The sequence below is a fragment of the Tachyglossus aculeatus genome, assembly GCF_015852505.1.
Source record: "Tachyglossus aculeatus isolate mTacAcu1 chromosome 12 unlocalized genomic scaffold, mTacAcu1.pri SUPER_6_unloc_1, whole genome shotgun sequence".
In the NCBI taxonomy this organism is placed as follows: Eukaryota; Metazoa; Chordata; class Mammalia; order Monotremata; family Tachyglossidae; genus Tachyglossus; species Tachyglossus aculeatus.
Genome location: NW_024044828.1, coordinates 6814078 through 6836316, shown reverse-complemented (window position 1 = coordinate 6836316; position 22239 = coordinate 6814078). Strand labels below are relative to the sequence as shown.

At 39.6% G+C, this 22239-nt stretch overlaps 1 protein-coding gene across 5 annotated transcripts in view; it reads left to right on the top strand.

The window, feature by feature from the left end:
* Nucleotides 1-22239, top strand: part of HGF (hepatocyte growth factor) — a 70789-nt gene that overhangs the window by 22592 nt on the left and 25958 nt on the right. For 2 of the 5 annotated variants that reach the window (XM_038741211.1, XM_038741207.1), the window contains exons 5-9: nucleotides 3646-3788; nucleotides 9193-9313; nucleotides 12347-12465; nucleotides 16220-16267; nucleotides 19885-20059. In XM_038741211.1, coding sequence (XP_038597139.1) covers nucleotides 3646-3788; nucleotides 9193-9313; nucleotides 12347-12465; nucleotides 16220-16267; nucleotides 19885-20059 — 606 coding nt within the window. The remainder of the gene's footprint in view (nucleotides 1-3645; nucleotides 3789-9192; nucleotides 9314-12346; nucleotides 12466-16219; nucleotides 16268-19884; nucleotides 20060-22239) is intronic. The other 3 variants (XM_038741208.1, XM_038741210.1, XM_038741209.1) reach the window with 3 other exon arrangements.

Sequence of the window (22239 nt, the reverse complement as noted above, 5' to 3'; positions counted from 1 at the left end):
GAGTGGAGAACAAAAGTGAGGAAAGAAAGATAGCTAGGAGAAGAGAAAGGGGAAAAAGTGAGGGAGCCTACCTAACCCTCCAACTTCTGCAAGCTTCTTTGTTTCCTCTCTACAAATCTCCTGTTAGCTCTTCGAAAGTCCTCTCCCCTTGGCAATTCCCAACTTAAAATATCCTCTCTTTTTCAATAATCAGTGGCACCATTCTTAAAACTTTTCCCCTTCTCCCTTCAAATGCTCCCTTCATTTGGTCAAAAGCAAAAGGTTGTTGTCTTCTCCAGTTCTCTCTTCTCCCATTCAACTGCTTCCGCTCTGCTGCTTTCTCTCCCACTTCTCCTCTCTCACAGTTCCAGGAATTTGACACAGTCCTAATGATAGAGGTGCCCCTTAAAATGGGGCCTTGTTTGCTTCATGGCTTGTGCCCATTGGTCTTTTAGTCATGCTCCTTATATAAAGGGCAGCTTGGTGGTGACTTGAGTCCGGGCAACTGGTGCTGTTGTAGATCAACACAGCAATAGTTACACTCTCCTCCAGTTCGCAACAGCCACATCAGGAAGCCATGAAGTGGTTGCACAAGGACCTGCCTTCTTACTTATTCTAAGCCAAGAATATGTCTGAGAATAGAGGGATGTTTCCTCAGGAACACCTGAAAGTCCAGACCAGGAGTCAAGAGCATCAGAGAAGCAGTATAGCTTTGTGGAAAGACCACAAGGCTGGAAGCAAGGAGCCTTTTTTTAAAAAAATTTTAAGGTATTTGTTAAGCACATACTACATGCCAGCACTATTCTAAGTGATGGGGTAAACACAAGCAAATTTTGTCCTTGTCCCATAAGCGGCTCTCTATCTTAATCCCATTTTACAGATGAGGCAACTGAGGCACAGAGAAGTGAAGTGACTGGTCCAAGGTCACAACAGTAGACAAGTGGCAGAGCCAGGATTAGAACACAGGTCTTTTTGATTCCCAGACCCATGCTCTATCCAGTAGGCCATGCTGCTTCTCAGTGTGGGTGTAAAGGTCTGGGGGTAAAAATCCCAACTGCACCACTTACCTGCTGGTCATTTAACATCTCCGAGCCTAAGTTTTTTCATCTGTTAAATGGGATTTAAATGCATGTTCTTCACCCTTCCCCTAAACTGTGAACCCCATGTAACCAGTCCAGTTATGAATCCACCCCGGTATCTGGTACGTAGTGAGGGCTTAAGAAAATACACAACTATTATTGCTAGAAGTTGTATTGATCAACTTCTTGCTGTGGATCTGCTTCAGAACAGTCCAGTTGAATGTGTCTGAGGCTGAACACTTAGTAGAGGAGGAGTTTAGAGGAATTAAGCTCAGGGTAATATAGGGAGGAGTCTAGTTGAATAATTATCACATTGAATGTTATGCTTAAAAAAAATTCATAATCAAATTCTAGCCAGACTGATGAAGCCTGATATTCTATTGCAGGCAAAGCCTACCAGTAGCAGCATTTGGTGAATAAATGGTTGTGATTTTTGAATAATAATGACCATTTTTCAGTGGCACAAATCTAGTTTGAACTGTAGGCCTGTCTGATGCAGTTTCAGTTTATAAAAGGTCACTTAGCAAATGAGGAAACAACATTCTCCTCTGGTTTCTGGCCATCAGGAAGAATGATAACTTTAATATCAGAGGTGGGATGCATCGGAAGTTAGCAATGAAAGGTTCAAATTTTGTTTATGTGAAACCTGCTAAATTCCTGTGTTCATAATATCTTGTTTGCAGAAGATGACACATGAGAAACTTTTGTGAATGTAAATAACAAACATCTGTAGATTAGCTCAAAACTTTGTGTTTCACAGTAGGAATGGCTGCTTTTCATTTTGGACAATTACTTCTGTATATGAAATTTCGCATTCTTGAGTGTAATATAAAAAAAGTGCTTCTATATCAATACCACAACTAGAAACACAAGACTGTACTTGTCTTTTCTCTGTAAGGATGTTTGGAGAACATTTCACATGGGTAGTAAAAACAAACATTTAACACTCCCTTCTTGCAAAATTTTGCACCGCAAAAGCTTGCCTAGAGCTAATTTAAAAATGTTAATATGGTTATTGTTGAGTTAACATGATGCAGGCCATGCGCACTACTCATTGGGAACTCTAATTCTAAGGATTGGGCAAAGTGGAAAATCTTTTTAGAGTCACTACTTTAAACAAGAATTTCATATAGTCTTTAGAGCTTCAGATAAAAATTCCTAGTTCCTTTGCTCTTTTTAGTTCATGCCTACGTGTTTTCAGTCTCAGCTCTCTACTGGCCTACGTACTTATCCCCATGGCAGTAACTTTCCTGGGTCTCTGTCTGTCTCTCTCTTCCACTGCCAGTTTTCTCTCTCCTCTATCCCTCTTCCATTGTCTGCTTGATTGGCATATTGAAAGACATGGATGATGTGATGGGATTAGCTACTGGTGGAAGGGTCCAGGGATTGTACAAACTGGAAAAATCTCTTTTGTACTACACTAAAATCTAGTTTTTAAAATATCCCCATTGGTGCAAGTGGATCATAAACACATTTACATGATCTGAAAATAAGATTTGTCAAGGGATTTTTATGGAAGCATATTCATGTGGCTAAATTTCTCCAGGACACCAGTAAGGGGCAGCAAGTGAAATCAATCCTGACGATTTTAGAATTTTAAAACATTGTAACACACAGACTAAGGAAGTATGGGAAGAAGGGAGGAAGAAGGTATGGAACCTCAGGGAACTGGGATTTTTTTAAGGATTTTCTTTTAGTCCAAAATCCCATTTAGTTAGTCCTCATTTTGTTGTGTGTAATATTAATGGGGCATGATACAGACATTCTCATAATTGAGAGAAAAATCTATGAAATAATGGATTACTGGGCATCAGCTCATGGGGTATTAACACTTTCCTTTCTTCCAAAAGTTATCTCCAGTCAAAATTCTAGTGCTTAAAACGGTTTCTATGGAAGTTTGATACTCTCATTGTGGAGGCCTCACCTTTCATTCAGTCAGGCACATGTTTGGAAACAATTCTGAATTGCCTTTAAAACCATTTTATTTCTGTGACAAAGGGAATACAATAGATGCTTCATGGACTAAGATTCTAGCCTCTGTGGACTCACAACCTTGTTCCACCAAATTTAATAGAATAATCTGTTTTTATTTGATTACTGGCTTACTTTATTATTATCCTAAAAATAGTGTATCTTTTATTCCTTGAGAGTTGGAGATTTGAGAAAGAGGCATATTCATAAGAATTAAGTCACTTTGAAAGGTTCAGTGCTGACGTGGTTGGAGACAAACTATTCTCACATCACACTAAAATGACTAAAACAGAATAGAGATTTTTCAGAGAGCAAATTTCACCACTGCTTAATTCCATCCTGATGTCTTAATTGTGAGTAATTCCTCTTCCTCAAAGTTTGGAAAAAGCCTTAGCAGGAGGGAAGGAAGTTTAAAACTTTTCAAAGTTGATAGTTTAAAATCATTGATAGTTGATGGTTTAAACTTGATAGTTTAAAATCAGGCATCACCTCGGGCTGTAGTGATAAAGAGGTCAGGAGGTGGAAGACAATACTATATTTGCTGTTAGATAAAAGCAAAGTTCAATCCCAAGGTTTGCATGCTCTTATACTGTAATGATTGTCATTTTAAAACTAGCTTTTTGCCTTCGAGCTATCGGGGTAAAGACCTGCAGGAAAATTATTGTCGGAATCCTCGTGGGGAAGAAGGAGGACCGTGGTGTTTCACAAGCAATCCAGAGGTACGCCATGAAGTCTGTGACATTCCTCAGTGTTCTGCAGGTAAATCAACTTCATTAAGCTTCGGGGCAGTCTGGATCTCCAAATGTGGCTAGGCATGGGCAATCAGATTGATACCAACAGTGTGTTTTCAAGCTAGATAAACAGAGAGAGAGATGACTATGGGGGATTATCTTCCATGTGATTAAAACTATGGAAATGAGGAAACACCTGTGTAAATACAGGGATACAGAGCAAATGGCCTTTGTTCTAACAGTGCAGGAAAAGTCCTATTTCTGGGGAACTTGCTCAGTACTCACCATTGCTGTCCTTCTGGGGATTTACCTGGACCTGGGGTATGCATGAACACAGAACAGAGCACTAGGACTCTCCCTAGTCGATTTGGTCTTTCCAATGAATCTCACGAATCTTTTGTGTATCTTTCTAATCCCTGCCCTGCCACTTGTCTGCTTTGTGACTTTGGGCAAGTCACTTCCCTTCTCTGAGCCTGTTACCTCACCTGTAAAATGGGGATTAAGAGTGTGAGCCCCACATGGGACAAGAACTGTTTCCAAACTGATTACCTTGTATCAACCCCAGAGCTTTGAACAGTGCTTGTCATGTGGTAAGTGCTTAACAAATACTATTGTTATTATTACTTTTATCATCATCCTTCTGCTTGAACCACTCATGATAGTCCACATTCTTCCTCATGGTCAGGAGGGTAAATGTGTATTTATTTGAAGGATATTTGACAAGTTTTGAGACATAGTTGGAAGTGAAAACTTGAAGTTCCACTAGAGAACAGTCAAAGTAATTAGTTTCTGTTGAAATGTTGTATCTACCTGTTTGGGAAACTAATATTACAGCTAAAAAAAAAAAGAAAACAAACAAAAAACTTTGGTGATCGCTTACACTCTAAATTAAAATGAGTTTCACAGATCATATTAATAATTAAATATTAATAACATAAGAAGTTCCCCACATACCTCCGCCCCCCACAACTAGAATTAAGATAGCAAGCGTGAAAGTCCTAGCAGTGATAGTTTAAATCTCGGAGGCAGTGGGAAGCACTGATCAAATTATTTCTTAATATTGATTTTCCTTTGCTACTTAATATGGGGGTAGGATCGTAAAAGGAACATTTAGAAATCAAAGGGATTGGAAATGACATTTAGGTAGCAGTTGTGGACAACTCTGCTTCTCTAAAGGATGAATGTCTTTTGTCTTAGCCAAGCAAAGGGAACAACGTGTTCTGGGACATTTGGGTAGTAATTCTCTTAAGATTCAGAGGCATGCATTTTGTGAGACACAAATGGTTCTGCCTCTGTCATGCTACATGACGTGAAATTAGGATGATCAGAGCAGCTTTAGGTTTCATAAGTAACTCACTAGCTGAAGGTTCCCACTTAAATTTGTTGTGGAGACCTGTCATACTACAAATGTAAAATGAAGAAAAATAGGTTTCTATCTCTAACTGAAGAAAAGATCTAGGAAGTCTTTTGAAATTTTAATTACCATAATTGTAGTAAATGGCTAGACAAGTATCAAACTAAACATCAGAAAATTGGCCTGAAATTTGAAAAATAAAACTGAATTCCTGTTTTTTATTTTTCTGTAACTTGATCTTCTGGTATGTTCATAATAGCCAATGTCGGAAGTGACTACTTCATTGCTATTTGATTGTACACAACAGTGTTGCAAAATAATACAGAATAGGAAGTAAAGAAAAACCTCAGACCTAATTGAAATTTCAGAGAAAACTCTAAGTAGAACTCAGTTACTTAATTTAGCAAATGCCTAAGGGTTTTAAATAATCACCAGTGGCTAGTACACACATATTTTCTGGAAGCTAACAAATGAAAGAGAACAGAACAAATGTTCAGACATAATTCAGTCATTATCTTTCATTCTCCATAATCTCCTTTAATTCCTTCCTTCAAAAAAGTCTTTCCCCTCATTACTAAAATTATCATCAATCTTTATTCTGTCACAAGTCCATCTGAACAAAGACCTATCTTAATTTCTTTATATCTATATGAAATCTGTAAGTTGCCTGTGGATGGATAGCATGAGCTATAAACCTGAAAAATTATGATAGGAATAATAAAGACTGGGCCCAAGCAAACATCAGTTTGAATTTTTCTTGGAGATGTTCCCTCTTAGCACAACAGCTGATAATACTGCTTAAAATGGCCTATATGCAGGTTCACATTCTCCCCCCAAAAAGACTATTCAGTATGTAAATTTTGGCATTTCATATCTAATTTCTGGTTATAGGTGGACACTATAAAGGTTATTTTTCATTTCATCATGGTTTGACATGTTACTTTTTAATTTTTATGCTTAATTTGGGCTCCTTCATTCAATCATATTAAGTGCTTACTGTGTGCAAAGCACTGTACTAAGTGCTTGGGAGAGTACAATATAACAATAAGCAGACATATTCTCTGCCCACTATGACCTTACAGTCTAGAAGGGGAGACATGTTAATATAAATAGATAAATTACAGATATGTATGTAGGTGCTGTAGAGTTGGGAGGAGGGAGCAACTCAGGGTGATGCAGAAGGGAGTGGGAGAAGAGGAAAGGAGGGCTTAGTCAAGGAAGGCCTCTTGGAGGAGATGTGCCTTCAATAAGGCCTTGATCGGGGGGTGAGTGGGGTGGCAGTAGTTGTCTGTCATGTCAACACAAGCCTCATCAGGGGAATATTACAAAATCAAATAATTTACTTGACCTGTATTTAATATCTTTGTTTTTTCCCCCTTTGTAAATGAAGAATTTGCTAAGCCAGCAATATGGGCTGCTCATTGACAGAATTTGCCATTGGAGAATGAAACAGAAAAACTGAAGCAGGGCAGAGGTCTTGGTACAGTACGGAAGACCCTGTTTGTTATGTTTCTATGACTTTCACTCTACAGCAACAAATTATTCTTGCAATAGGGTCTTGATGCCTAAACTCTGCCCTTTTTATGGCATTTGTTAAGCACTTACTATACATCAAACACTGTTCTAAGTGCTGAAGTAGATATGTTCAGTAGGTTGGACATAATCTCTGTCCCTCATGGGGCTCAAACTGTAAGTATGAGGTTTACAATCCAAGGAATTCCATTTTTATCCTGGTGGAATTCAGGAGCCAGAGTGAACTTAGAATGGGCAGGCAACCCCAGAGAGAAGCAGGGAGGAATGGAGGTGGGAGGAAAGGGTTAGGGTGCTGAAATTTCATCTTTTCTCCCCCTTCCTTAGGCTGATCACTATGGGTAAAATCAATTTAGCATCCTTCAGGTCCACTGGAGCACAAAGAGCAGGTCGGTCAGTAAATCAGTCAAGCGTATCTACTGAGTGCTTACTGTGTGCAGAGCACTATACTAAACACTTGAGAGAGTAAAATAGAACAGTTTACAGATACATTTATCAAGGTATGTACTCTATTTTAAACAGGCCCTCTGCTTTGTTGATTTCATGGAAATGAAGGGAAAAGCCAAGGTAGAATGGGGAGACTTGACCCCACGGTCTAGTGAGTGAAAAGAAGATGGTTTGGGGATCAGGGGATCTAAGTCCTAGCCCCAGATCACCCACTGTCCTACAGTATATAGACTGTAAACTCACTGTGGGCTGGGAAAATGTCTACCAACTCTGTTGTATTGGACTCCCTCAAGTGCTTAGTGCAGTGATTAGCACACAGTAACCACATAAGAAATGATGATAATGATGATGATGGTGCGGTCTTGAATAATCTTACTCTCAGGCCTCAGTTTCCTCCTTTATAAAGTGGGAGTACTAATTCCTGCCTCTCTTTACTCTGAGGCCTTATTATTATTAATTATTATGGTACTTGTTGAGCACTTACTATGTGCTGAGCACTGCACTAAGTGCTGGAAAAGATAGAAGATAATCAGGTTGGACACAGACCTTGTCTTTCATGGGACTCACAGTCCAAGTAGGAGGGAGTAGTATTTTATTCTCATTTTACAGATGAGAAAACCAAGACACAGAAAAGTTAAATGACTTGCCCAAGGACACATAGTAGATTAATGGCAGAGACAGGCTTAGAAGCCAAGTCCTCTGACTCCCGTAGTTGTGCTGTTTCCACTATGCCATGCTGCTTCCACTTAACTTTGTGTGGTTAAAATACGATAACTGATGTGAAGATGTTTTAGAAAATTAAAAATGCTTTTCAAATTTAAGGTAAAATTATTACTGCTAGAAGAGAAGCTTAAACATTAGGCTTTAGGCATTGACAGCCAACAATTCTGGTCCATCTTTCAAATACTTCAATGTTAGCACAGAACAATGACTCCATATGTACAGAAAATAACAATGTAAACTGCCACATCACGTGACAGAGAACACCCCATTCCTCAGGAAAGTTATATTTCAAAGTGAATATGAAAGAATAGGTTCAGACGCATGAGCGTCCAAACAGTTTAGAAGTTAGACTATCTGGCAGGGATAGAATGCATGGGAATCAAGTCATTATTCAAATCAGGTGTATCTTTTCTAAGGAGACCTAAAATGAAATAACATTAATTCCACTTAGGGAGAGCAATGTGGAAAATGACCCTGGTGACTCCATCACCTTACTTTTGGGCCTCTCCTATTTACATTTTGGGACTTGCAGAGTGCAAACCGAGGTCCCTCAGGATTTAAAGGGAGGGGTAACTCAGTCGAGGTCTGGTCTTGGTATCTAATTTACCCAGCAGTGAATTGGAGATGGAAGAGAGGAGGTTTTGTTCTTTAGGAAATGAGTACTCAATCAATCAATCAATCAATTGTATTTATTGAGCACTTACTGTGTGCAGAGCACTGTACTAAGCACTTGGGAAGTACAAGTTGGCAGGATAAACTTATTCTGAACCAAAATACGTCTTCAAATTTAAAATTGTCAATGTGATTTCATTAATTCAATGCTAGTAAGGTGACTCTGCTTGGTAGCTGACTTGTTGGGACAAATTTTATTCCCCCAGTAGTTAAACCATGTTCTTGGGCAAGTAATTTTCATGCTTCCATTTCCTCTTACATAAAATGAGGATTAAATAATTGTTTCCCCTCTCCAATGAGGCACCTGGATGGTGATCCACCTAAATAAACTTATATAATGGTAATAATAATGGTACTTGTTAAGCTCTCACTGTGTGGCAGGCATTGTGCTAAACACTGAGGATATCTACCCCAGCCCTTCATACAGAGCGTGCACATAGAAAACACTTAAGAAATACCACAGTTATGATGATTGTTGATGCTCCCCTCCCCTCTGTTGTGACCCTTGACCCGACTGAGGAGTGATGTTAGGATCATTGTATTTCATTAGTAGCGTGATTCACAACTGAGTGCTTAGTGTATGAAGCCACACTTACCAACACCCATCAAGCTCCCTGCAAAATAGCTGAAATTTTTGAATGCAAACAGTAACATGTGTTATCCTTCTGCTTCAAGATACTTGCATAATTGTTTCTCCTTTCTGCAGTTGAATGCATGACCTGTAATGGGGAGAGTTACAGGGGCCCCATGGATCACACTGAATCAGGCAAGGAATGTCAGCGCTGGGATCAACAGACCCCACACCGGCACAAATTTCTACCAGAGAGGTAATGTCATCTATGTCATCTCTTGCACTAACATGGTACACCATGGTATAATGACTCTAGCAAGCTTTCATTCCAGTTAACATTGCTGTTGTAACCAGTTCAATGAGTGCCTACAGGCCTAGGACATGGTTGGGGAGAGTTGAGGAACAGGACCAGAGAGGACACTCTCCAAACCTAGTGATCTGCTCCTGTGAGTAGAGGCTTTACTCTGATGATTCTCCTACAGACTGGAGGGCTTATTTAGCACATGGCTTGTAGACAAAAGCAGCAGATTTTCCCTTGAAAATCTGGGAGGCTGGAAGAGGAGTCTCTCCAGTTCATGCTCATGGAAAACCCATTCTGGGGCACAGGATACACTTCAAACTCACTCTATTCCAAACAAATACATTAGAGGGACTGTGGACCATAAACTCCACTAGATTGTAAGCTCCTTGGGAGCAATCAATCGATCAAATTTATTGAACACTTACTGTATTCAGAGCACTGAATTAAGTGATTGGGAGAGTATAACACAACAGTATAACGGACACATACCCTGCCTATAACGAGTTTACAGTCTGGAGGTGGAGACAGACAGAAACATAAAATATATTACGGATATGTACGTAAGCAGGCAGGGGTGGTGGATAAAGGGAGCAAGTTGGGGTGACACAGAAGGGAATGAGAAATGAGGAAATGAGGGCATAGTCAGGGAAGGCCGCTTGGAGATGTCCCTTCAATAAGGCTTTGAAGATGGGGAAAGTAATTGTCTGTTGGATATGAAAAGGGAGGATGTTTCAGACCAGAGGCAAGACATGGGAGAGAGATTGGAGGCGAGGTAGAGGAGATTGAGGTACAGTGAGTAGGTTGGTGTTAGAGGAGAGAAGTGTGTGGATTGGGTTGGAGGAGGAGAATGGTGAGGTGTGGTAGGAGGTGATTGAGTGCTTTAAAGCAGATGGTAAGGAGTTTCTGTTTGTCTAAGTGAATGGGCAACTACTGGAGGTTCTTGAGTGGGGAAACATGGACTGAAAGTTTTTGTAGAAAAATGATAGCAGCAGCAGAGTGAAATATGGACTGGAGTGGGGGTTAACAGGAGGCTGGGAGATCAGCAAGGAGGCTGTTACAGTAATCCAGGTGGGATAAAATAAGTGCTTGGATTAACCTAATAGCAGTTTGGACAGAGGAGAAATGACAGAAGTGGTAGGGCCAGGTAGGAGTGAGCAACCCTCACATAAAGCACTGGACACCTAAACCTCTCATCTCATTCATGGTAGCTGATAATCATCATCACCAGTATAGAGTGATTCTCCAGTAACTGCTCCAGCACTCTCCAACTGGCTATGGAATGGATCAAAATGCTCCTTAAATTGGATTTCTGAGATTCCTGTTGAATTGTATTTCATGTTTAGAATATGGATAAGGTAACTAATTTAAGAATATAATAATCGAAACATATATAGCACTCTGATCACTATATCACCTTCCAATGGACTGATTTCTTCTGTCTTATGTACTTAAACATTGGGTGAACAACAGTAAATTTATTACTGTGGTAAAGAAAAGTTCCCACTCAAGGTTGCACCTGGAGGTAGTTTCCAGTACTCTACCAAGTCTCGACTATGGGAGGGAGATTCAAGCAGAGGCCTATCCACTCCATTCCTAGCTTGGCCAGTAGCTAGCGAGTGGAAGGCAATCTGCTACAAGTCAAAACTCATCTGTGCTGGGCAGTAGCATAATGGGAGAGAGTCGAGGGCAGAGACTCAAGTTCACTGCCTGGAAGGAGGCAAGGGTAAATCATTTACACATTTTTACCAAGAAAGCTCTATGGATAAACTACAAAGAACAATTTCTGAAGGAGATGGGGTGTTCTGGAAGAGATGTGTCCATGGAGTTACTATGGGTCTGAGATGACTCGACAGCATAAGACAAGACAAATAGAGAAAAGTCAATTCATGAGTACTAAAAATATAGAGATAGCTATTTGGTACTATTGACAGCAGAATGGCATAACTTATTTAGTTGTATTCACTAGTAAAGGATATATTAGGATTTAAATATCTTTGATTCTATTTTTTACCAATTACTTAATTTAGATGCCACTAGAATGCTTGTGCCTCCACTTTCACATATGAGAAACTTCTAATAGACTAAGTGATTTCCCCAGTGCTGTGAGGAATGGGGCTGGAATCAGAATTGTGTATTTCCTGATTCCACTGATGTGTTCTAGACCCCATTCTTATTACTCGTTGTTGCCTCAGTACAAGCAAAGTGAAATCAAGGTCATGGGATTCAAGCCAAAATCATTTTTATTAAGGCTGCTGGCATTGATTATATTCTCCAGATAATTGCTCAACACCCAGACACAAAGTTTCTAGGTTGAAGTCTGCTAAGTAAATCATGCAAACCCAAATAGCTACACACTAAGGGGAACTCCCTGGATTTGGAAGTTGTTGTCAGGCTTGTTTGGTCCTTTCCTAATTAAATCTCCCCTTTTTAAAAAAATAAAGTAATAGCAGAAGAAATATGGAAACAATTAAAATCAAACACCAATTTCAGACCCAGTTAAGGGAGGGTGGGTAACTTAGGGCACTGAAGTATGCCTTTTGCCTTGGTGGAAGTGAGGCCATGACCTAGAAAAGTTTGATTGCTAAAGTGGAACTATCATTAGTAAGGAAGCTATTGAAAAATAGCAGTCAGCTTGAATTAGGGCTGTCACACAAGGGGACCTGTTTTCTTAATGAGTATGGTATGCTGGCCTGTGTTTATAGAATTCATGCTTAATTGGGCTTTTTTAGAAAGGGATTCAGTCATGTCTGTCAACTGTTGGTCAGTCACCAGAATGGACTTAACTAATTAGCAAAGTTATCCCCATCTGGTGCTCCACATACTCTCTCCAGCAACTGAAAGGAGACTTGAAACAGTTCTAACAAGGTGAGTTTAATGGAAGCCGTCCCCTTTCCCAGCCAGGAGGACTGAGGCCAAACTGGGAGCCACCTGATCTGGGTGTTGTTGCCAGACAGATTTACTGGACACATTTCTTGGTGTGCTTTGCAGATACCCTGACATGGGCTTTGATGATAATTACTGCCGCAATCCCGATGGCAAGCAGAGACCGTGGTGCTACACTCTTGACCCTGACACCCCCTGGGAGTACTGTGCCATTAAAACGTGCGGTGAGTTAGACCCAAATTTACTGCTTCCTGTTCCCTCTCACAGGCTGGATCTGAGGAGAGAATGTTAAGTAAGATGGGGTGATGGCAATTTCTGTCTCTTCCCCCTGATCCATAGAGCTTCCCACTCCATCAAGGGCAACTTCTGACCTCACACCCAAATGTGTTGTTGGTATTTAGTGCTGAGTGATCCGCCTTCTGAGCAATTATCCTGAAGGTATTTGACTGTGCATAGAGGCAGGGGAATGGAATGAATGACCTCTGGAAAACTTGTCCAGTTCTAGAAAAACAAACTTTTCAAGCCACTCAGTGTCATCAATGTACACAATGGCATTGGATATTTATTAGATTTATATTAGATTTTTCAAAAGATTAAGTAGCTTTCCCAAGGACACCATCTTTTCATCATACCAGTCACATCAGCTTTTATGTGTTACTTGGCTTGTGTTTACTATTGTCTATTCTTGTGCTCATTTTAATTACTGTTTTTCATCACTTTATGTCTATCTGTCTTCCTTATCAGGCTGTAGGCTTCTTCTGTATGTTCCCCAATCTCAAATCCAATAAACACTGCTGCTGATGGTACAGATTTAGTGAAGATCTGGTGAACTAGAAATACTGAAGAGCTCAGAGAAACTTATGGAGGAATTCCTCATAAATGATCAGTTGTACTAAGCCAGCTTGTAACCAAGACAAGATTCACTCATTCATTTAAGCATATTTATTGAGTGCTTACTGTGTGCAGAGCACCGTGCCTTGAGCCTGGGAGAGAACAATATGACAGGCACATGCCCTGATACAGGAGAAGACCAGAAATCCATGCTCTTTAGAAGGCCAAGAAATGTGTGCATTAGGGATTTGAAAGACAGGTCACAGATTGTAACTTTACCAAAGTGTGTTGCATACAAGTTGTTGGCTCTCTGTGCTTTCTGTTTATAATATAAATATTTATCTACAAGCTAAACAGGTACTCCTGGCAAACTGATGAAACAAGCCCCACATTGAAACACAAAAACCAGATTTATACATCCACATTAGGCTGTGGATTGGGGGATGTTTATGAATTTTTATGATGTGCCAATTTTAGCTCCTATGCCTCACTGTACTTCTACTGTAAGATCACTCAAAAAGATGGAATATATTTAAGGACAATGTTTTCATTATTGAAAAAAATATTCATTTGGAGTGTGAGGGGAAAGAGTAGTTGAGATCAAATCTTTGGCTAATATAAAGTGAACAGATTCTTTTTTTTGTATTTCTTTAATTCATGTGTGTTCAAAAGTTGAAGCATTTTGCGGAAGGTCTTAGTTTCTGTCAATGCATCCAGACATAATACTATCAACAACCTTTCCCCTCAGAGAATTAAGAGTGCATGGAAAGGGCTGACATGAACCATTAAATAAGCAATAGAACTGGGAAGACTGAAAATCTTTCAGAAAAGCCTTCCCTCAAGCTTTCCGTAAAAGAAGAGCTTGGACGGGTTCCAGTAAACTTTCAGATATGAAATTTGGACTCTTGTCCAAAAGAAATGTGCAAGCAATTTGGCACTTGAAGCCTTCCCTAGTTTCCCAAGTTGGTTTATGGCAATAGGCCCTTTATACTTGCAATATATTTTTTCTATTAGCAGTCCTGTTTTTACTGGTTACTGTGTAGATCTTTCTGTTTTCTTTGGGAATGAAGCTCTTGCACTGATAATTAGAGTTTCATCAGTGTCTCTTCCTTTTTTTTGAGTAGAGCTTTCCCTTGTAATATAGCAGTGTCCTTGATGCCAATGACAAACACTGTTGTTCCCAAAAGAATAGATCTACATTGGCAAGACAAAGCTTTCCTTCCAGGAGGGCATCTACTGTAATTTATTATAGCCTCCCAGCCTGGGGAGATTTCAGCAGTAAATGTTGGTTTCTCAAGAACATTTCCAAACAAAAATCATCTTTCCACTCATCATGGCACAACATTGCTCATGTTTCAGCCCAGGGGATAGATAGTCTTTTTAAGGGGAGGTTGTTCATGTTTCCCCTGCTCCATCCCTGACCGGCAAATGTTCTATCCGTAAAGGTCTCAGAGAAGAGAACCCATATTTTCTGGGACAGTTGGAGATAAATATTTTGTAAAGCATTTGTACTATGGAGGTGGTGCAAATATTTTTCAAATGCTTGGCTAACTTTACCAACAGTCGAGATAGTTATGCATTCTTGTGACACTTTGTTTGGCAGTGTATATGGGGCTCTTGGGAAATAAGTATGTGCTCCCCTCAACCCGAGCCATTCTCCTTTCCAGATCACCCCACCCTGCTTCCCCCATAAGACATTTTAAAGGGATTATGTTTGAATGAGATTTCTTCATATTAAACTGTCCCTGCCTCACTCATTTTATTCTGCTGTGAATTCTTTCTTGATTTTTGGCCTCATGTTTCTGACAGTTTTGTACTTTGATTAGAGTAGAAAATGTGTGTATAGTCTATTTCTTCCATAATCAGGAATAGTTGTCTCTGCTTGTACACTATTCACACAGTAAGTGCTCAATAAATATGATTGAATGAATATTTAGAGCTTTACACTCTACAATGGTCACTAGCATTTTACTCATTACCATCATCATCAACAAATAATACCACTATTTAGTGCCTTCAAGAGGATCTCTTAGGGGATATTTTTATTTTCCAAATAATTTGCAAATTAATGGTTATTTAGCTTAACAGACAATCTTTTTCATAAATGAGATATAATTGATGTTTTCTTGCCCTCTTAATTGATAAATGTGCTGTGCTATTTGTTCACAAGCCTGCCTCTATCCTTTGACTTCCAAGGAAAGCATCTTTGCACATATGGAAATGTGTAGCTAGAAATGTTTTCACTGAATTACACTCAAGTACAGCTGTCAAATTTAATATTACATTTTTAGGGAGAAGGATGTTTATAAAAATGTTAGCAGATAGTAGTGCTAAATATTTTAGATAACATTGTACTGTCTTACATCATTTTATGAATATGTCTAAAGTGGAATAATATTTCATTCTTTGCATTTTACCATTCATATTTATAATTACAAAACATTAAGATCCAACTATTCTCTTTCTCATTCCTTTCTTCCCTCTCCCCAAGAAACAATTTGAGTCAGTGAAAATCCACAAGGTGGTTTTGCTTTTTTTTTAAAAAAACTCTTCAGATATTTGTAAGAGTCCTTTCTGGATTGCTTTTATGGATTTAGGGACATCTTAAGTCACCATTAGGCACACTGGACAGAGACACAGATATTCAAGGAAGTAGAGGGTAGAAACCAAAATGAAGGCATGTGTTCAGTAGTCCAGACTATTCTTTCATTAATTAAAAAAAATTAAATTAAATATCTCTGAGGGCACATTTATCTGTCTAGCTACTCTTTCCTTGTTAGAAAAGCGTTACTTTTCTTTGACCTTTGCAATGCTATGCTGGTCATGTTTTGAAATGTGCTAGTGAAACACATCCTTCCAGAATAATATCTTCAATATTTTATAGCAAAAAAGCCTCATGAATGTGAAGATTTGAAGGACATTTTATCCTCATTTTACTCCCATTTCTTAAAAAACAGTCACTGTGACCAGTGTAAGGAAAATTTCACCCTCCATTAGTAGCTGAATTCCCAGATCTCCCATAATGCTATTGAAGGTTCATGTTGAATAGCAGTTTTTTCTTTCTCTTTTCACACCATGAAATGTCACAAGAAAACATCAACACCACCAGTATAACTGATGATGATGATGATTGCTTTTTCTCCACAGCTTCTCTCTTTGGGCAATTAAAAAGGAATAACGTCCTTGTTTTTGAGGGTGAGTCATTCACCACCTTCTTCTGAAAATCAATGTAATTATTCTCTGCAATTCTGTATAAGAACTTTGCTTTCAAAAGGGAGATGATTTTGAACATTCTTTAAAATCTCAAGATATAAAATGTTGGGAAACAAATCATATATTGAAACAGCAATAAAATGTACTTCTTGCCCACACCCACATACCAGGGAAGGTCTGAGGGGTTAGTCTGTTTGGATAATAAGAAGTTGGTGGCAACCATAATTGAAGCGAAACAGGATGACTTTAGGAGATGCTTGTATGGATTGTTAGAAAACAGCATAAATCATGACTATTACTTGTACATGAGATGTGTCCTAATTTGAAAGTGGTAAATGGGTGTTTATCTTTTTGAAGACCATAATCACTACAGTGGTAAACCACTGGAGACCAAGTTATATTGAAAAACATATTGTTGCTCTTCTTCACTTAAAAAAAAATAGCTTCAATGGCACAAAGTAAGCATGAGAGATTGGCTAAGGTGAAGTCACAAAATTAACCTTACATAGTACAAATGAGTTACTTAATCTGACATGAACTGAATCAAGATTTAAAATGCTAGCACAAACACATTTACAGCAGCCCTTTATTTGGTTCAAATGAGCTGTATAGTAAATTTCACTCATTCAACCATATTTATTGAGCGCTGTGCAATGTGCAATGCAATGCACTGCACTAAGCGCTTTGAAAAGCACATCTAGAGAAACTCATTTTGAAATTACCTGGAACTGTTGAACATCCAGAAGTGAAGATAAATCTTCTGTTTCTCAAAATTCTTGTATCACAGTTCTATACCTCAGGATACTACAGTCCATTCAGTGTTCTCTCCCTCTCCCTCTCCCTCTCCCTCTCCCGTGCGCGTACACACACACACACACACACACACACACACACACACACACAAACCAAACACTGATATTTGTGGTCAGTGCCATTAACTCATCAAAGATATTTCCAATTAGCTCATAATTATCAGGCAAAATAATTCATTCAATCCTATTTATTGAGCACTTACTGTGTGCAGAACACTGTACTACATGCTTGGGAGAGTACAATATAACAATAAGCAGTCACATTCCCTGCCCACAGCAAGTTTACAGTCTAGAGTGGGTGAGACAGACATCAATACAAATAACATTGCAGATGTGGGGCTGGGAAAGGGGAAGAGCAAAGGCACAAGTCAGGGTGAAGCAGAAGGGAGTGGGAAATGAAGAAAAGTGGGTGTTAGTCTGGGAAGGCATTTTGGAGGAGATATGCCTTGTGTGAGAGAGAAGCGAGAGTGTTGTTAAATTTTATTTCTTGACATTCAATTCATATTAGCAGGATTCCTTCAGCAAAAGTTAGATCAATCCTTCTGCCACCCCACCCACCTACGTAACAGTAGGCTCATTAGCAAGACTTTACCCAAATCTCACTCAGCTTTAGTGGAACTGCTCATTCAGCAACACTTTCTTTGGTTCAAGACTGGATGGTTATAAATCAATCACAAGCAGGAGCTAGAGTAACAAATGATGGAGAACCCGAGGAAGGAAGACAGGGAGAGGCAGAGAGATGGATTTTTCCCTCTGGATTCTAAAAGCTCTACTTAAACGACTGATTGGATGAACTCCTCCCAGTTTCCTATTGTTGTTTCCAAATCCCAAAGGATTCTGGGAAATGGAGTCCTCAGAGAGGAAAGGGTTACTGGAATAGGTTTCCTATTTCTTTCAGTTGGTTTTGATCACAGTTCAGCTAACCATATGGTCCTGGATATTTACACAGCAAACCTCTGCCTACACGCAAAATAACATCAATAAAATATAATTAGAGCATACATCAACATTTTATAAGTAGGGTGATGTACAAACACATTTTTTAAAATGTTGATTAGAGTCAACTGCAGCCTTAATTTCAAAACCACAAACCACTGTTTCAATCACAGCTGAGAACAATGCCTACATAATTTAAATGAAATGTCTCTAGAAAATGACTGGAATAAGTAGTAGAGGGCTTGCTTAAGGGACTAAAGTTGATGGAAATATATAGTCATACTTGTAATTTCACATTCAAAGACTCACTACCTTTTAAAAATTCCAAACCATAAACTATAACAATAATGCACATTAAAGAGAAACTAAATTCCTGAAATGAGGGGGAAAAAACACAATTTTTCATCTGTATTCAGTATGAAGTAGATCATGTCTAATGAATGTGGCAGGGTTTTACTTTTTAAAATACTTTTCTCATAAGTACACAAATGCTAGAAATGGCTATTGGGTTCATTCATTCAATTGCATTTATTGAGCGCTTACTATGTGCAGAGCACTGTACTAAGCGCTTGGAAAGTACAATTTGGCAACAGAGACAATCCTTACCCAAAAATGGGCTCACAGTCTAGAAGGGGGAGACAAACAACAAAACAAATGACAGGTATCAATAACATCAAAATAAATAGAATTATAGATAAATACACATCATTAATAAATGGAATAATAAATACATAAAATATGCACAAGTGCTGTGGGGCAAGGAAAGGGGTAGAACAGAGGGAGGAAGTAGGAGCGATGAGGAGGGGAGGAGGAGCAGAGGAAAAGGGGGGCTCAGTCTGGGAAGGACTCTTGGAAGAGGTGGGCTCTCGGTAGGGCTTTGAAGGGGGGAAGAGAGCTAGTTTGGCAGATGTGAGTGGGGAGGGTATTCCAGCCAGAGGTAGGATGAGGGCCAGGGGTTGATGGCTGGACAGGAGGGAACGAGGCCCAGTGAGGAGGTTAGCGGCGGTAGAGGAGCGGAGTGTGTGGGCTGGACTGTAGAATGAGAGAAGGGAGGTGAGGTAGGAGGGGGGCAAGGGCATGGAGAGCTTTGAAGACAAAAGGAGGAGTTTTTGCTTCATGTGAAGGTTGGTTGGCAACTACTGGAGATATGACATGGGATGCTGGAGATCCATTGGGAAATTGAGTAGAAGAAGGTGGGCTTTCAAAAGGGCTTCAAATATGGCTTGGATTTAGGTAGGGGAACATGTTTTTAGCCAAGGGAATGGCATAACTGGGGAGACAGAAGCAGGAGGATTGAGAATGAGGCAGAGTTAGCTTGGAGGAGCAAAGAGAGAAGATCAGGGTGCAATGGGTGAAGAGAGCAAATATGTAAGGCGTGGATAACCCAGAAGCCAATTGTGAAGTTTTTTTTTCTTTGTACAGGGGAAAATGATGTGTCAGTGAAGGGTTTTGAGGAGCATGGAGATGTCTCAAATGTCACTTCAGGAAGATGAACCTTGCAGTAGCCTGTAACATAGAGTGGCAAGGGGAGGGACATGAAGTGGGGAGATGAGCTCATCGTTGGCAGGGAATGTGTTTACCAACTCTGCTATATTGTACTCTCCAAAGTGCTTAGTACAGTGGTCTGCACACAGTTAAGTACTCAATAAATATAATTGAGGATAGAGAATGGTAGCAGGGCAGTGTTCCATGTGCTGCTTGATTAATCTACTTTACAAGCTCCCAAGAGAGAAAATTCAGGTTCTAATTCATTTCTCATTTTAAAAAAATGTAGTTTGGATGAACGTCTTTGGTTCAGATTTAAAGATGCATGAATGGAAAATGAGGTGCTTTTCTTTCTCTATTAATCAGCTCATAGCACTGTGAACAACACTGACATAAACACCGAAACAACTGAATGCATCAGAGGTCAAGGGGAAAACTATCGAGGAGCCATCAGAGAGACATGGAATGACATTGAATGTCAACGCTGGGACTCTCAACATCCTCACCAGCACAATATAACTCCTGAAAACTTCAAGTGCAAGTGAGTATATTTAGGTAGGGGTCCCAAATCCTTTGAAAACCTAGGCTTTTCCACGGAATGATCAGGAATGCTCTCCTTGCACTTCCACCAGTGATGTGGCCTTCATCCAATCTGGTCTGGAAGACCTAGTGACTCAGAGGATCATCACTGGCTCCAATATGATCTCAGTGATTCACGGGTTCAGCCTGGCTTCCTCATTTCCTTCTCAAAAAGAACTAATGGAAGAATTGTATTGTTAATTTGGGGGACTGGTGTTCTGCTTTCATATTATTCTTGAAAGGGCCTGGGAGTTCTTCACAGGACTGGAAGAACTGCAGCTCCTTGAAGTAGAACTGTTTTCAATCTCAAACCAAACTATTTTTGAGGATGTAACTGGACCTACTCTGAGGAGCTGTGCTTGAAACTCCAGGGTGAGCCAACTAAACATTTCATGTTTTATTTGAACATGAAAAAGTTGTTATGTAACATAGCAGCTTTGCATATGTCCTTTATTCATTTAGGTATATGCCCTGTCAGATCTGTTTAATTCTATTCATTAGATAGTATTTAAAAAAAAAATGTTTATGGTATTTGTAAAGACTGTGAGCCCTTTGTTTGGTAGGGAGTGTCTCTATTTGTTGCTGAATTATACTTTCCAAGAGCTTTGTGCAGTGCACACAGTAAGTGTTCAATAAATATGATTGAGTGAATGAAAAAAGTGCTATGTGCCAGGTACTGTTCTAAGTGCTGGAGAACTTATTTATTGAACACTGTGGTGCAGAGCACTGTACAAATCAATGGTATTTATTGAACACTTACTGTTTGAGGAATAATAATAATAATGGTAGTTGTTAAGCGCTTACTATGTGCCAAGCACTGTTCTAAGCACTGGGCTAGGTACAACTTTATTAGGTTGGACACAGTCCCTGTCCCACATAGGGATCATACTCTTAATCCCCATTTTACAGATGAGGTAACTAAGGCACAGAGAATAATAATAATAATGATGGCATTTGTTAAGCACTTACTATGTACAAAGCACTGTTCTAAGTGCTGGGGAGGATACAAGGTGATCAGATTATCCCACATGGGGCTTACAATCTTTATCTCCATTTTACAGATGAGGTCACTGAGGCACAGAGAAGTTAATAATAATAATAATGATTGCATTCATTAAGCATTTGCTATGTGCAAAGCACTGTTCTAAGCGCTGGGGAGGTTACAAGGTCATCAGATTGTTCCACGGGGGGCTCACAGTCTTAATACCCATTTTACAGATGAGGTCACTGAGGCACAGAGAAGTTAAGTGACTTGCCCAAAGTCACACAGCTTACAGTTGGCGGAGTCGGGGTTTGAACTCATGACCTTTGACTCCAAAGCTTGTGCTCCTTCCATTGAGCCATGCTGCTTCTCTAGTCACACAGCTGACAATTGGAGGAGCCAGGATTTGAACCCATGACCTTCTGATTCCCAAGCCCATGCTCTGTCCACTAAGTCACACTGCTTAAGTGCAGTACAGCAGAGTTGATAGACACTATCCATGCCAATAGGGAACTTACAATCAATCAGGGGAGGCAATCACTGGGAGAGTTTAATAAAAATAAAAGTCACAGCCCATGCTCTCAAGGAGCTCAATCTACATCTTTCTGCTTTGCTGAAATGCAAATTTAAATAGTAAAATCCATGAAAAGCTTTCCAATTTCAGGATTATTGAAACACAGTTCAGTTCTAGGATTACAGAACACACTGGGAAGTACAAAATGATGATGTGACACATTCCCTAACCACAAGGAACTTATACTCTAACTTGGGAGCCTAGCATAAAGGTATTGAATGCATTTTAGTCCCTATTCAGGTAGTAAGCTCAAACAGACATAGACTGTACTCCTGTGCTGTTTTTTTTTTGTTTTAATTTACGTAATTTTTTTCATTACTGCCCCGCATGCTCTCCACTGTTAATGCATGGAAGAGCAGGGCAATGGAGAAAGATGAAAGGGAAAGACAAACAGCCCTAGAAATGTTTGTCAAATCACCAACAGTCTTAGCCAGTATTGAGAAGATTGGGCTCATTTTTCCCTGTTGGGGATGGGAGGTGGTTACTATGTGCCATCACTCTGCTGAGCACTAGGGTAGATACAAGATAAACAGGTTGGAAAGTCTCTGTCAAACATAGGGCTTGCAGTCTAAGGGAAGGGAAAAGA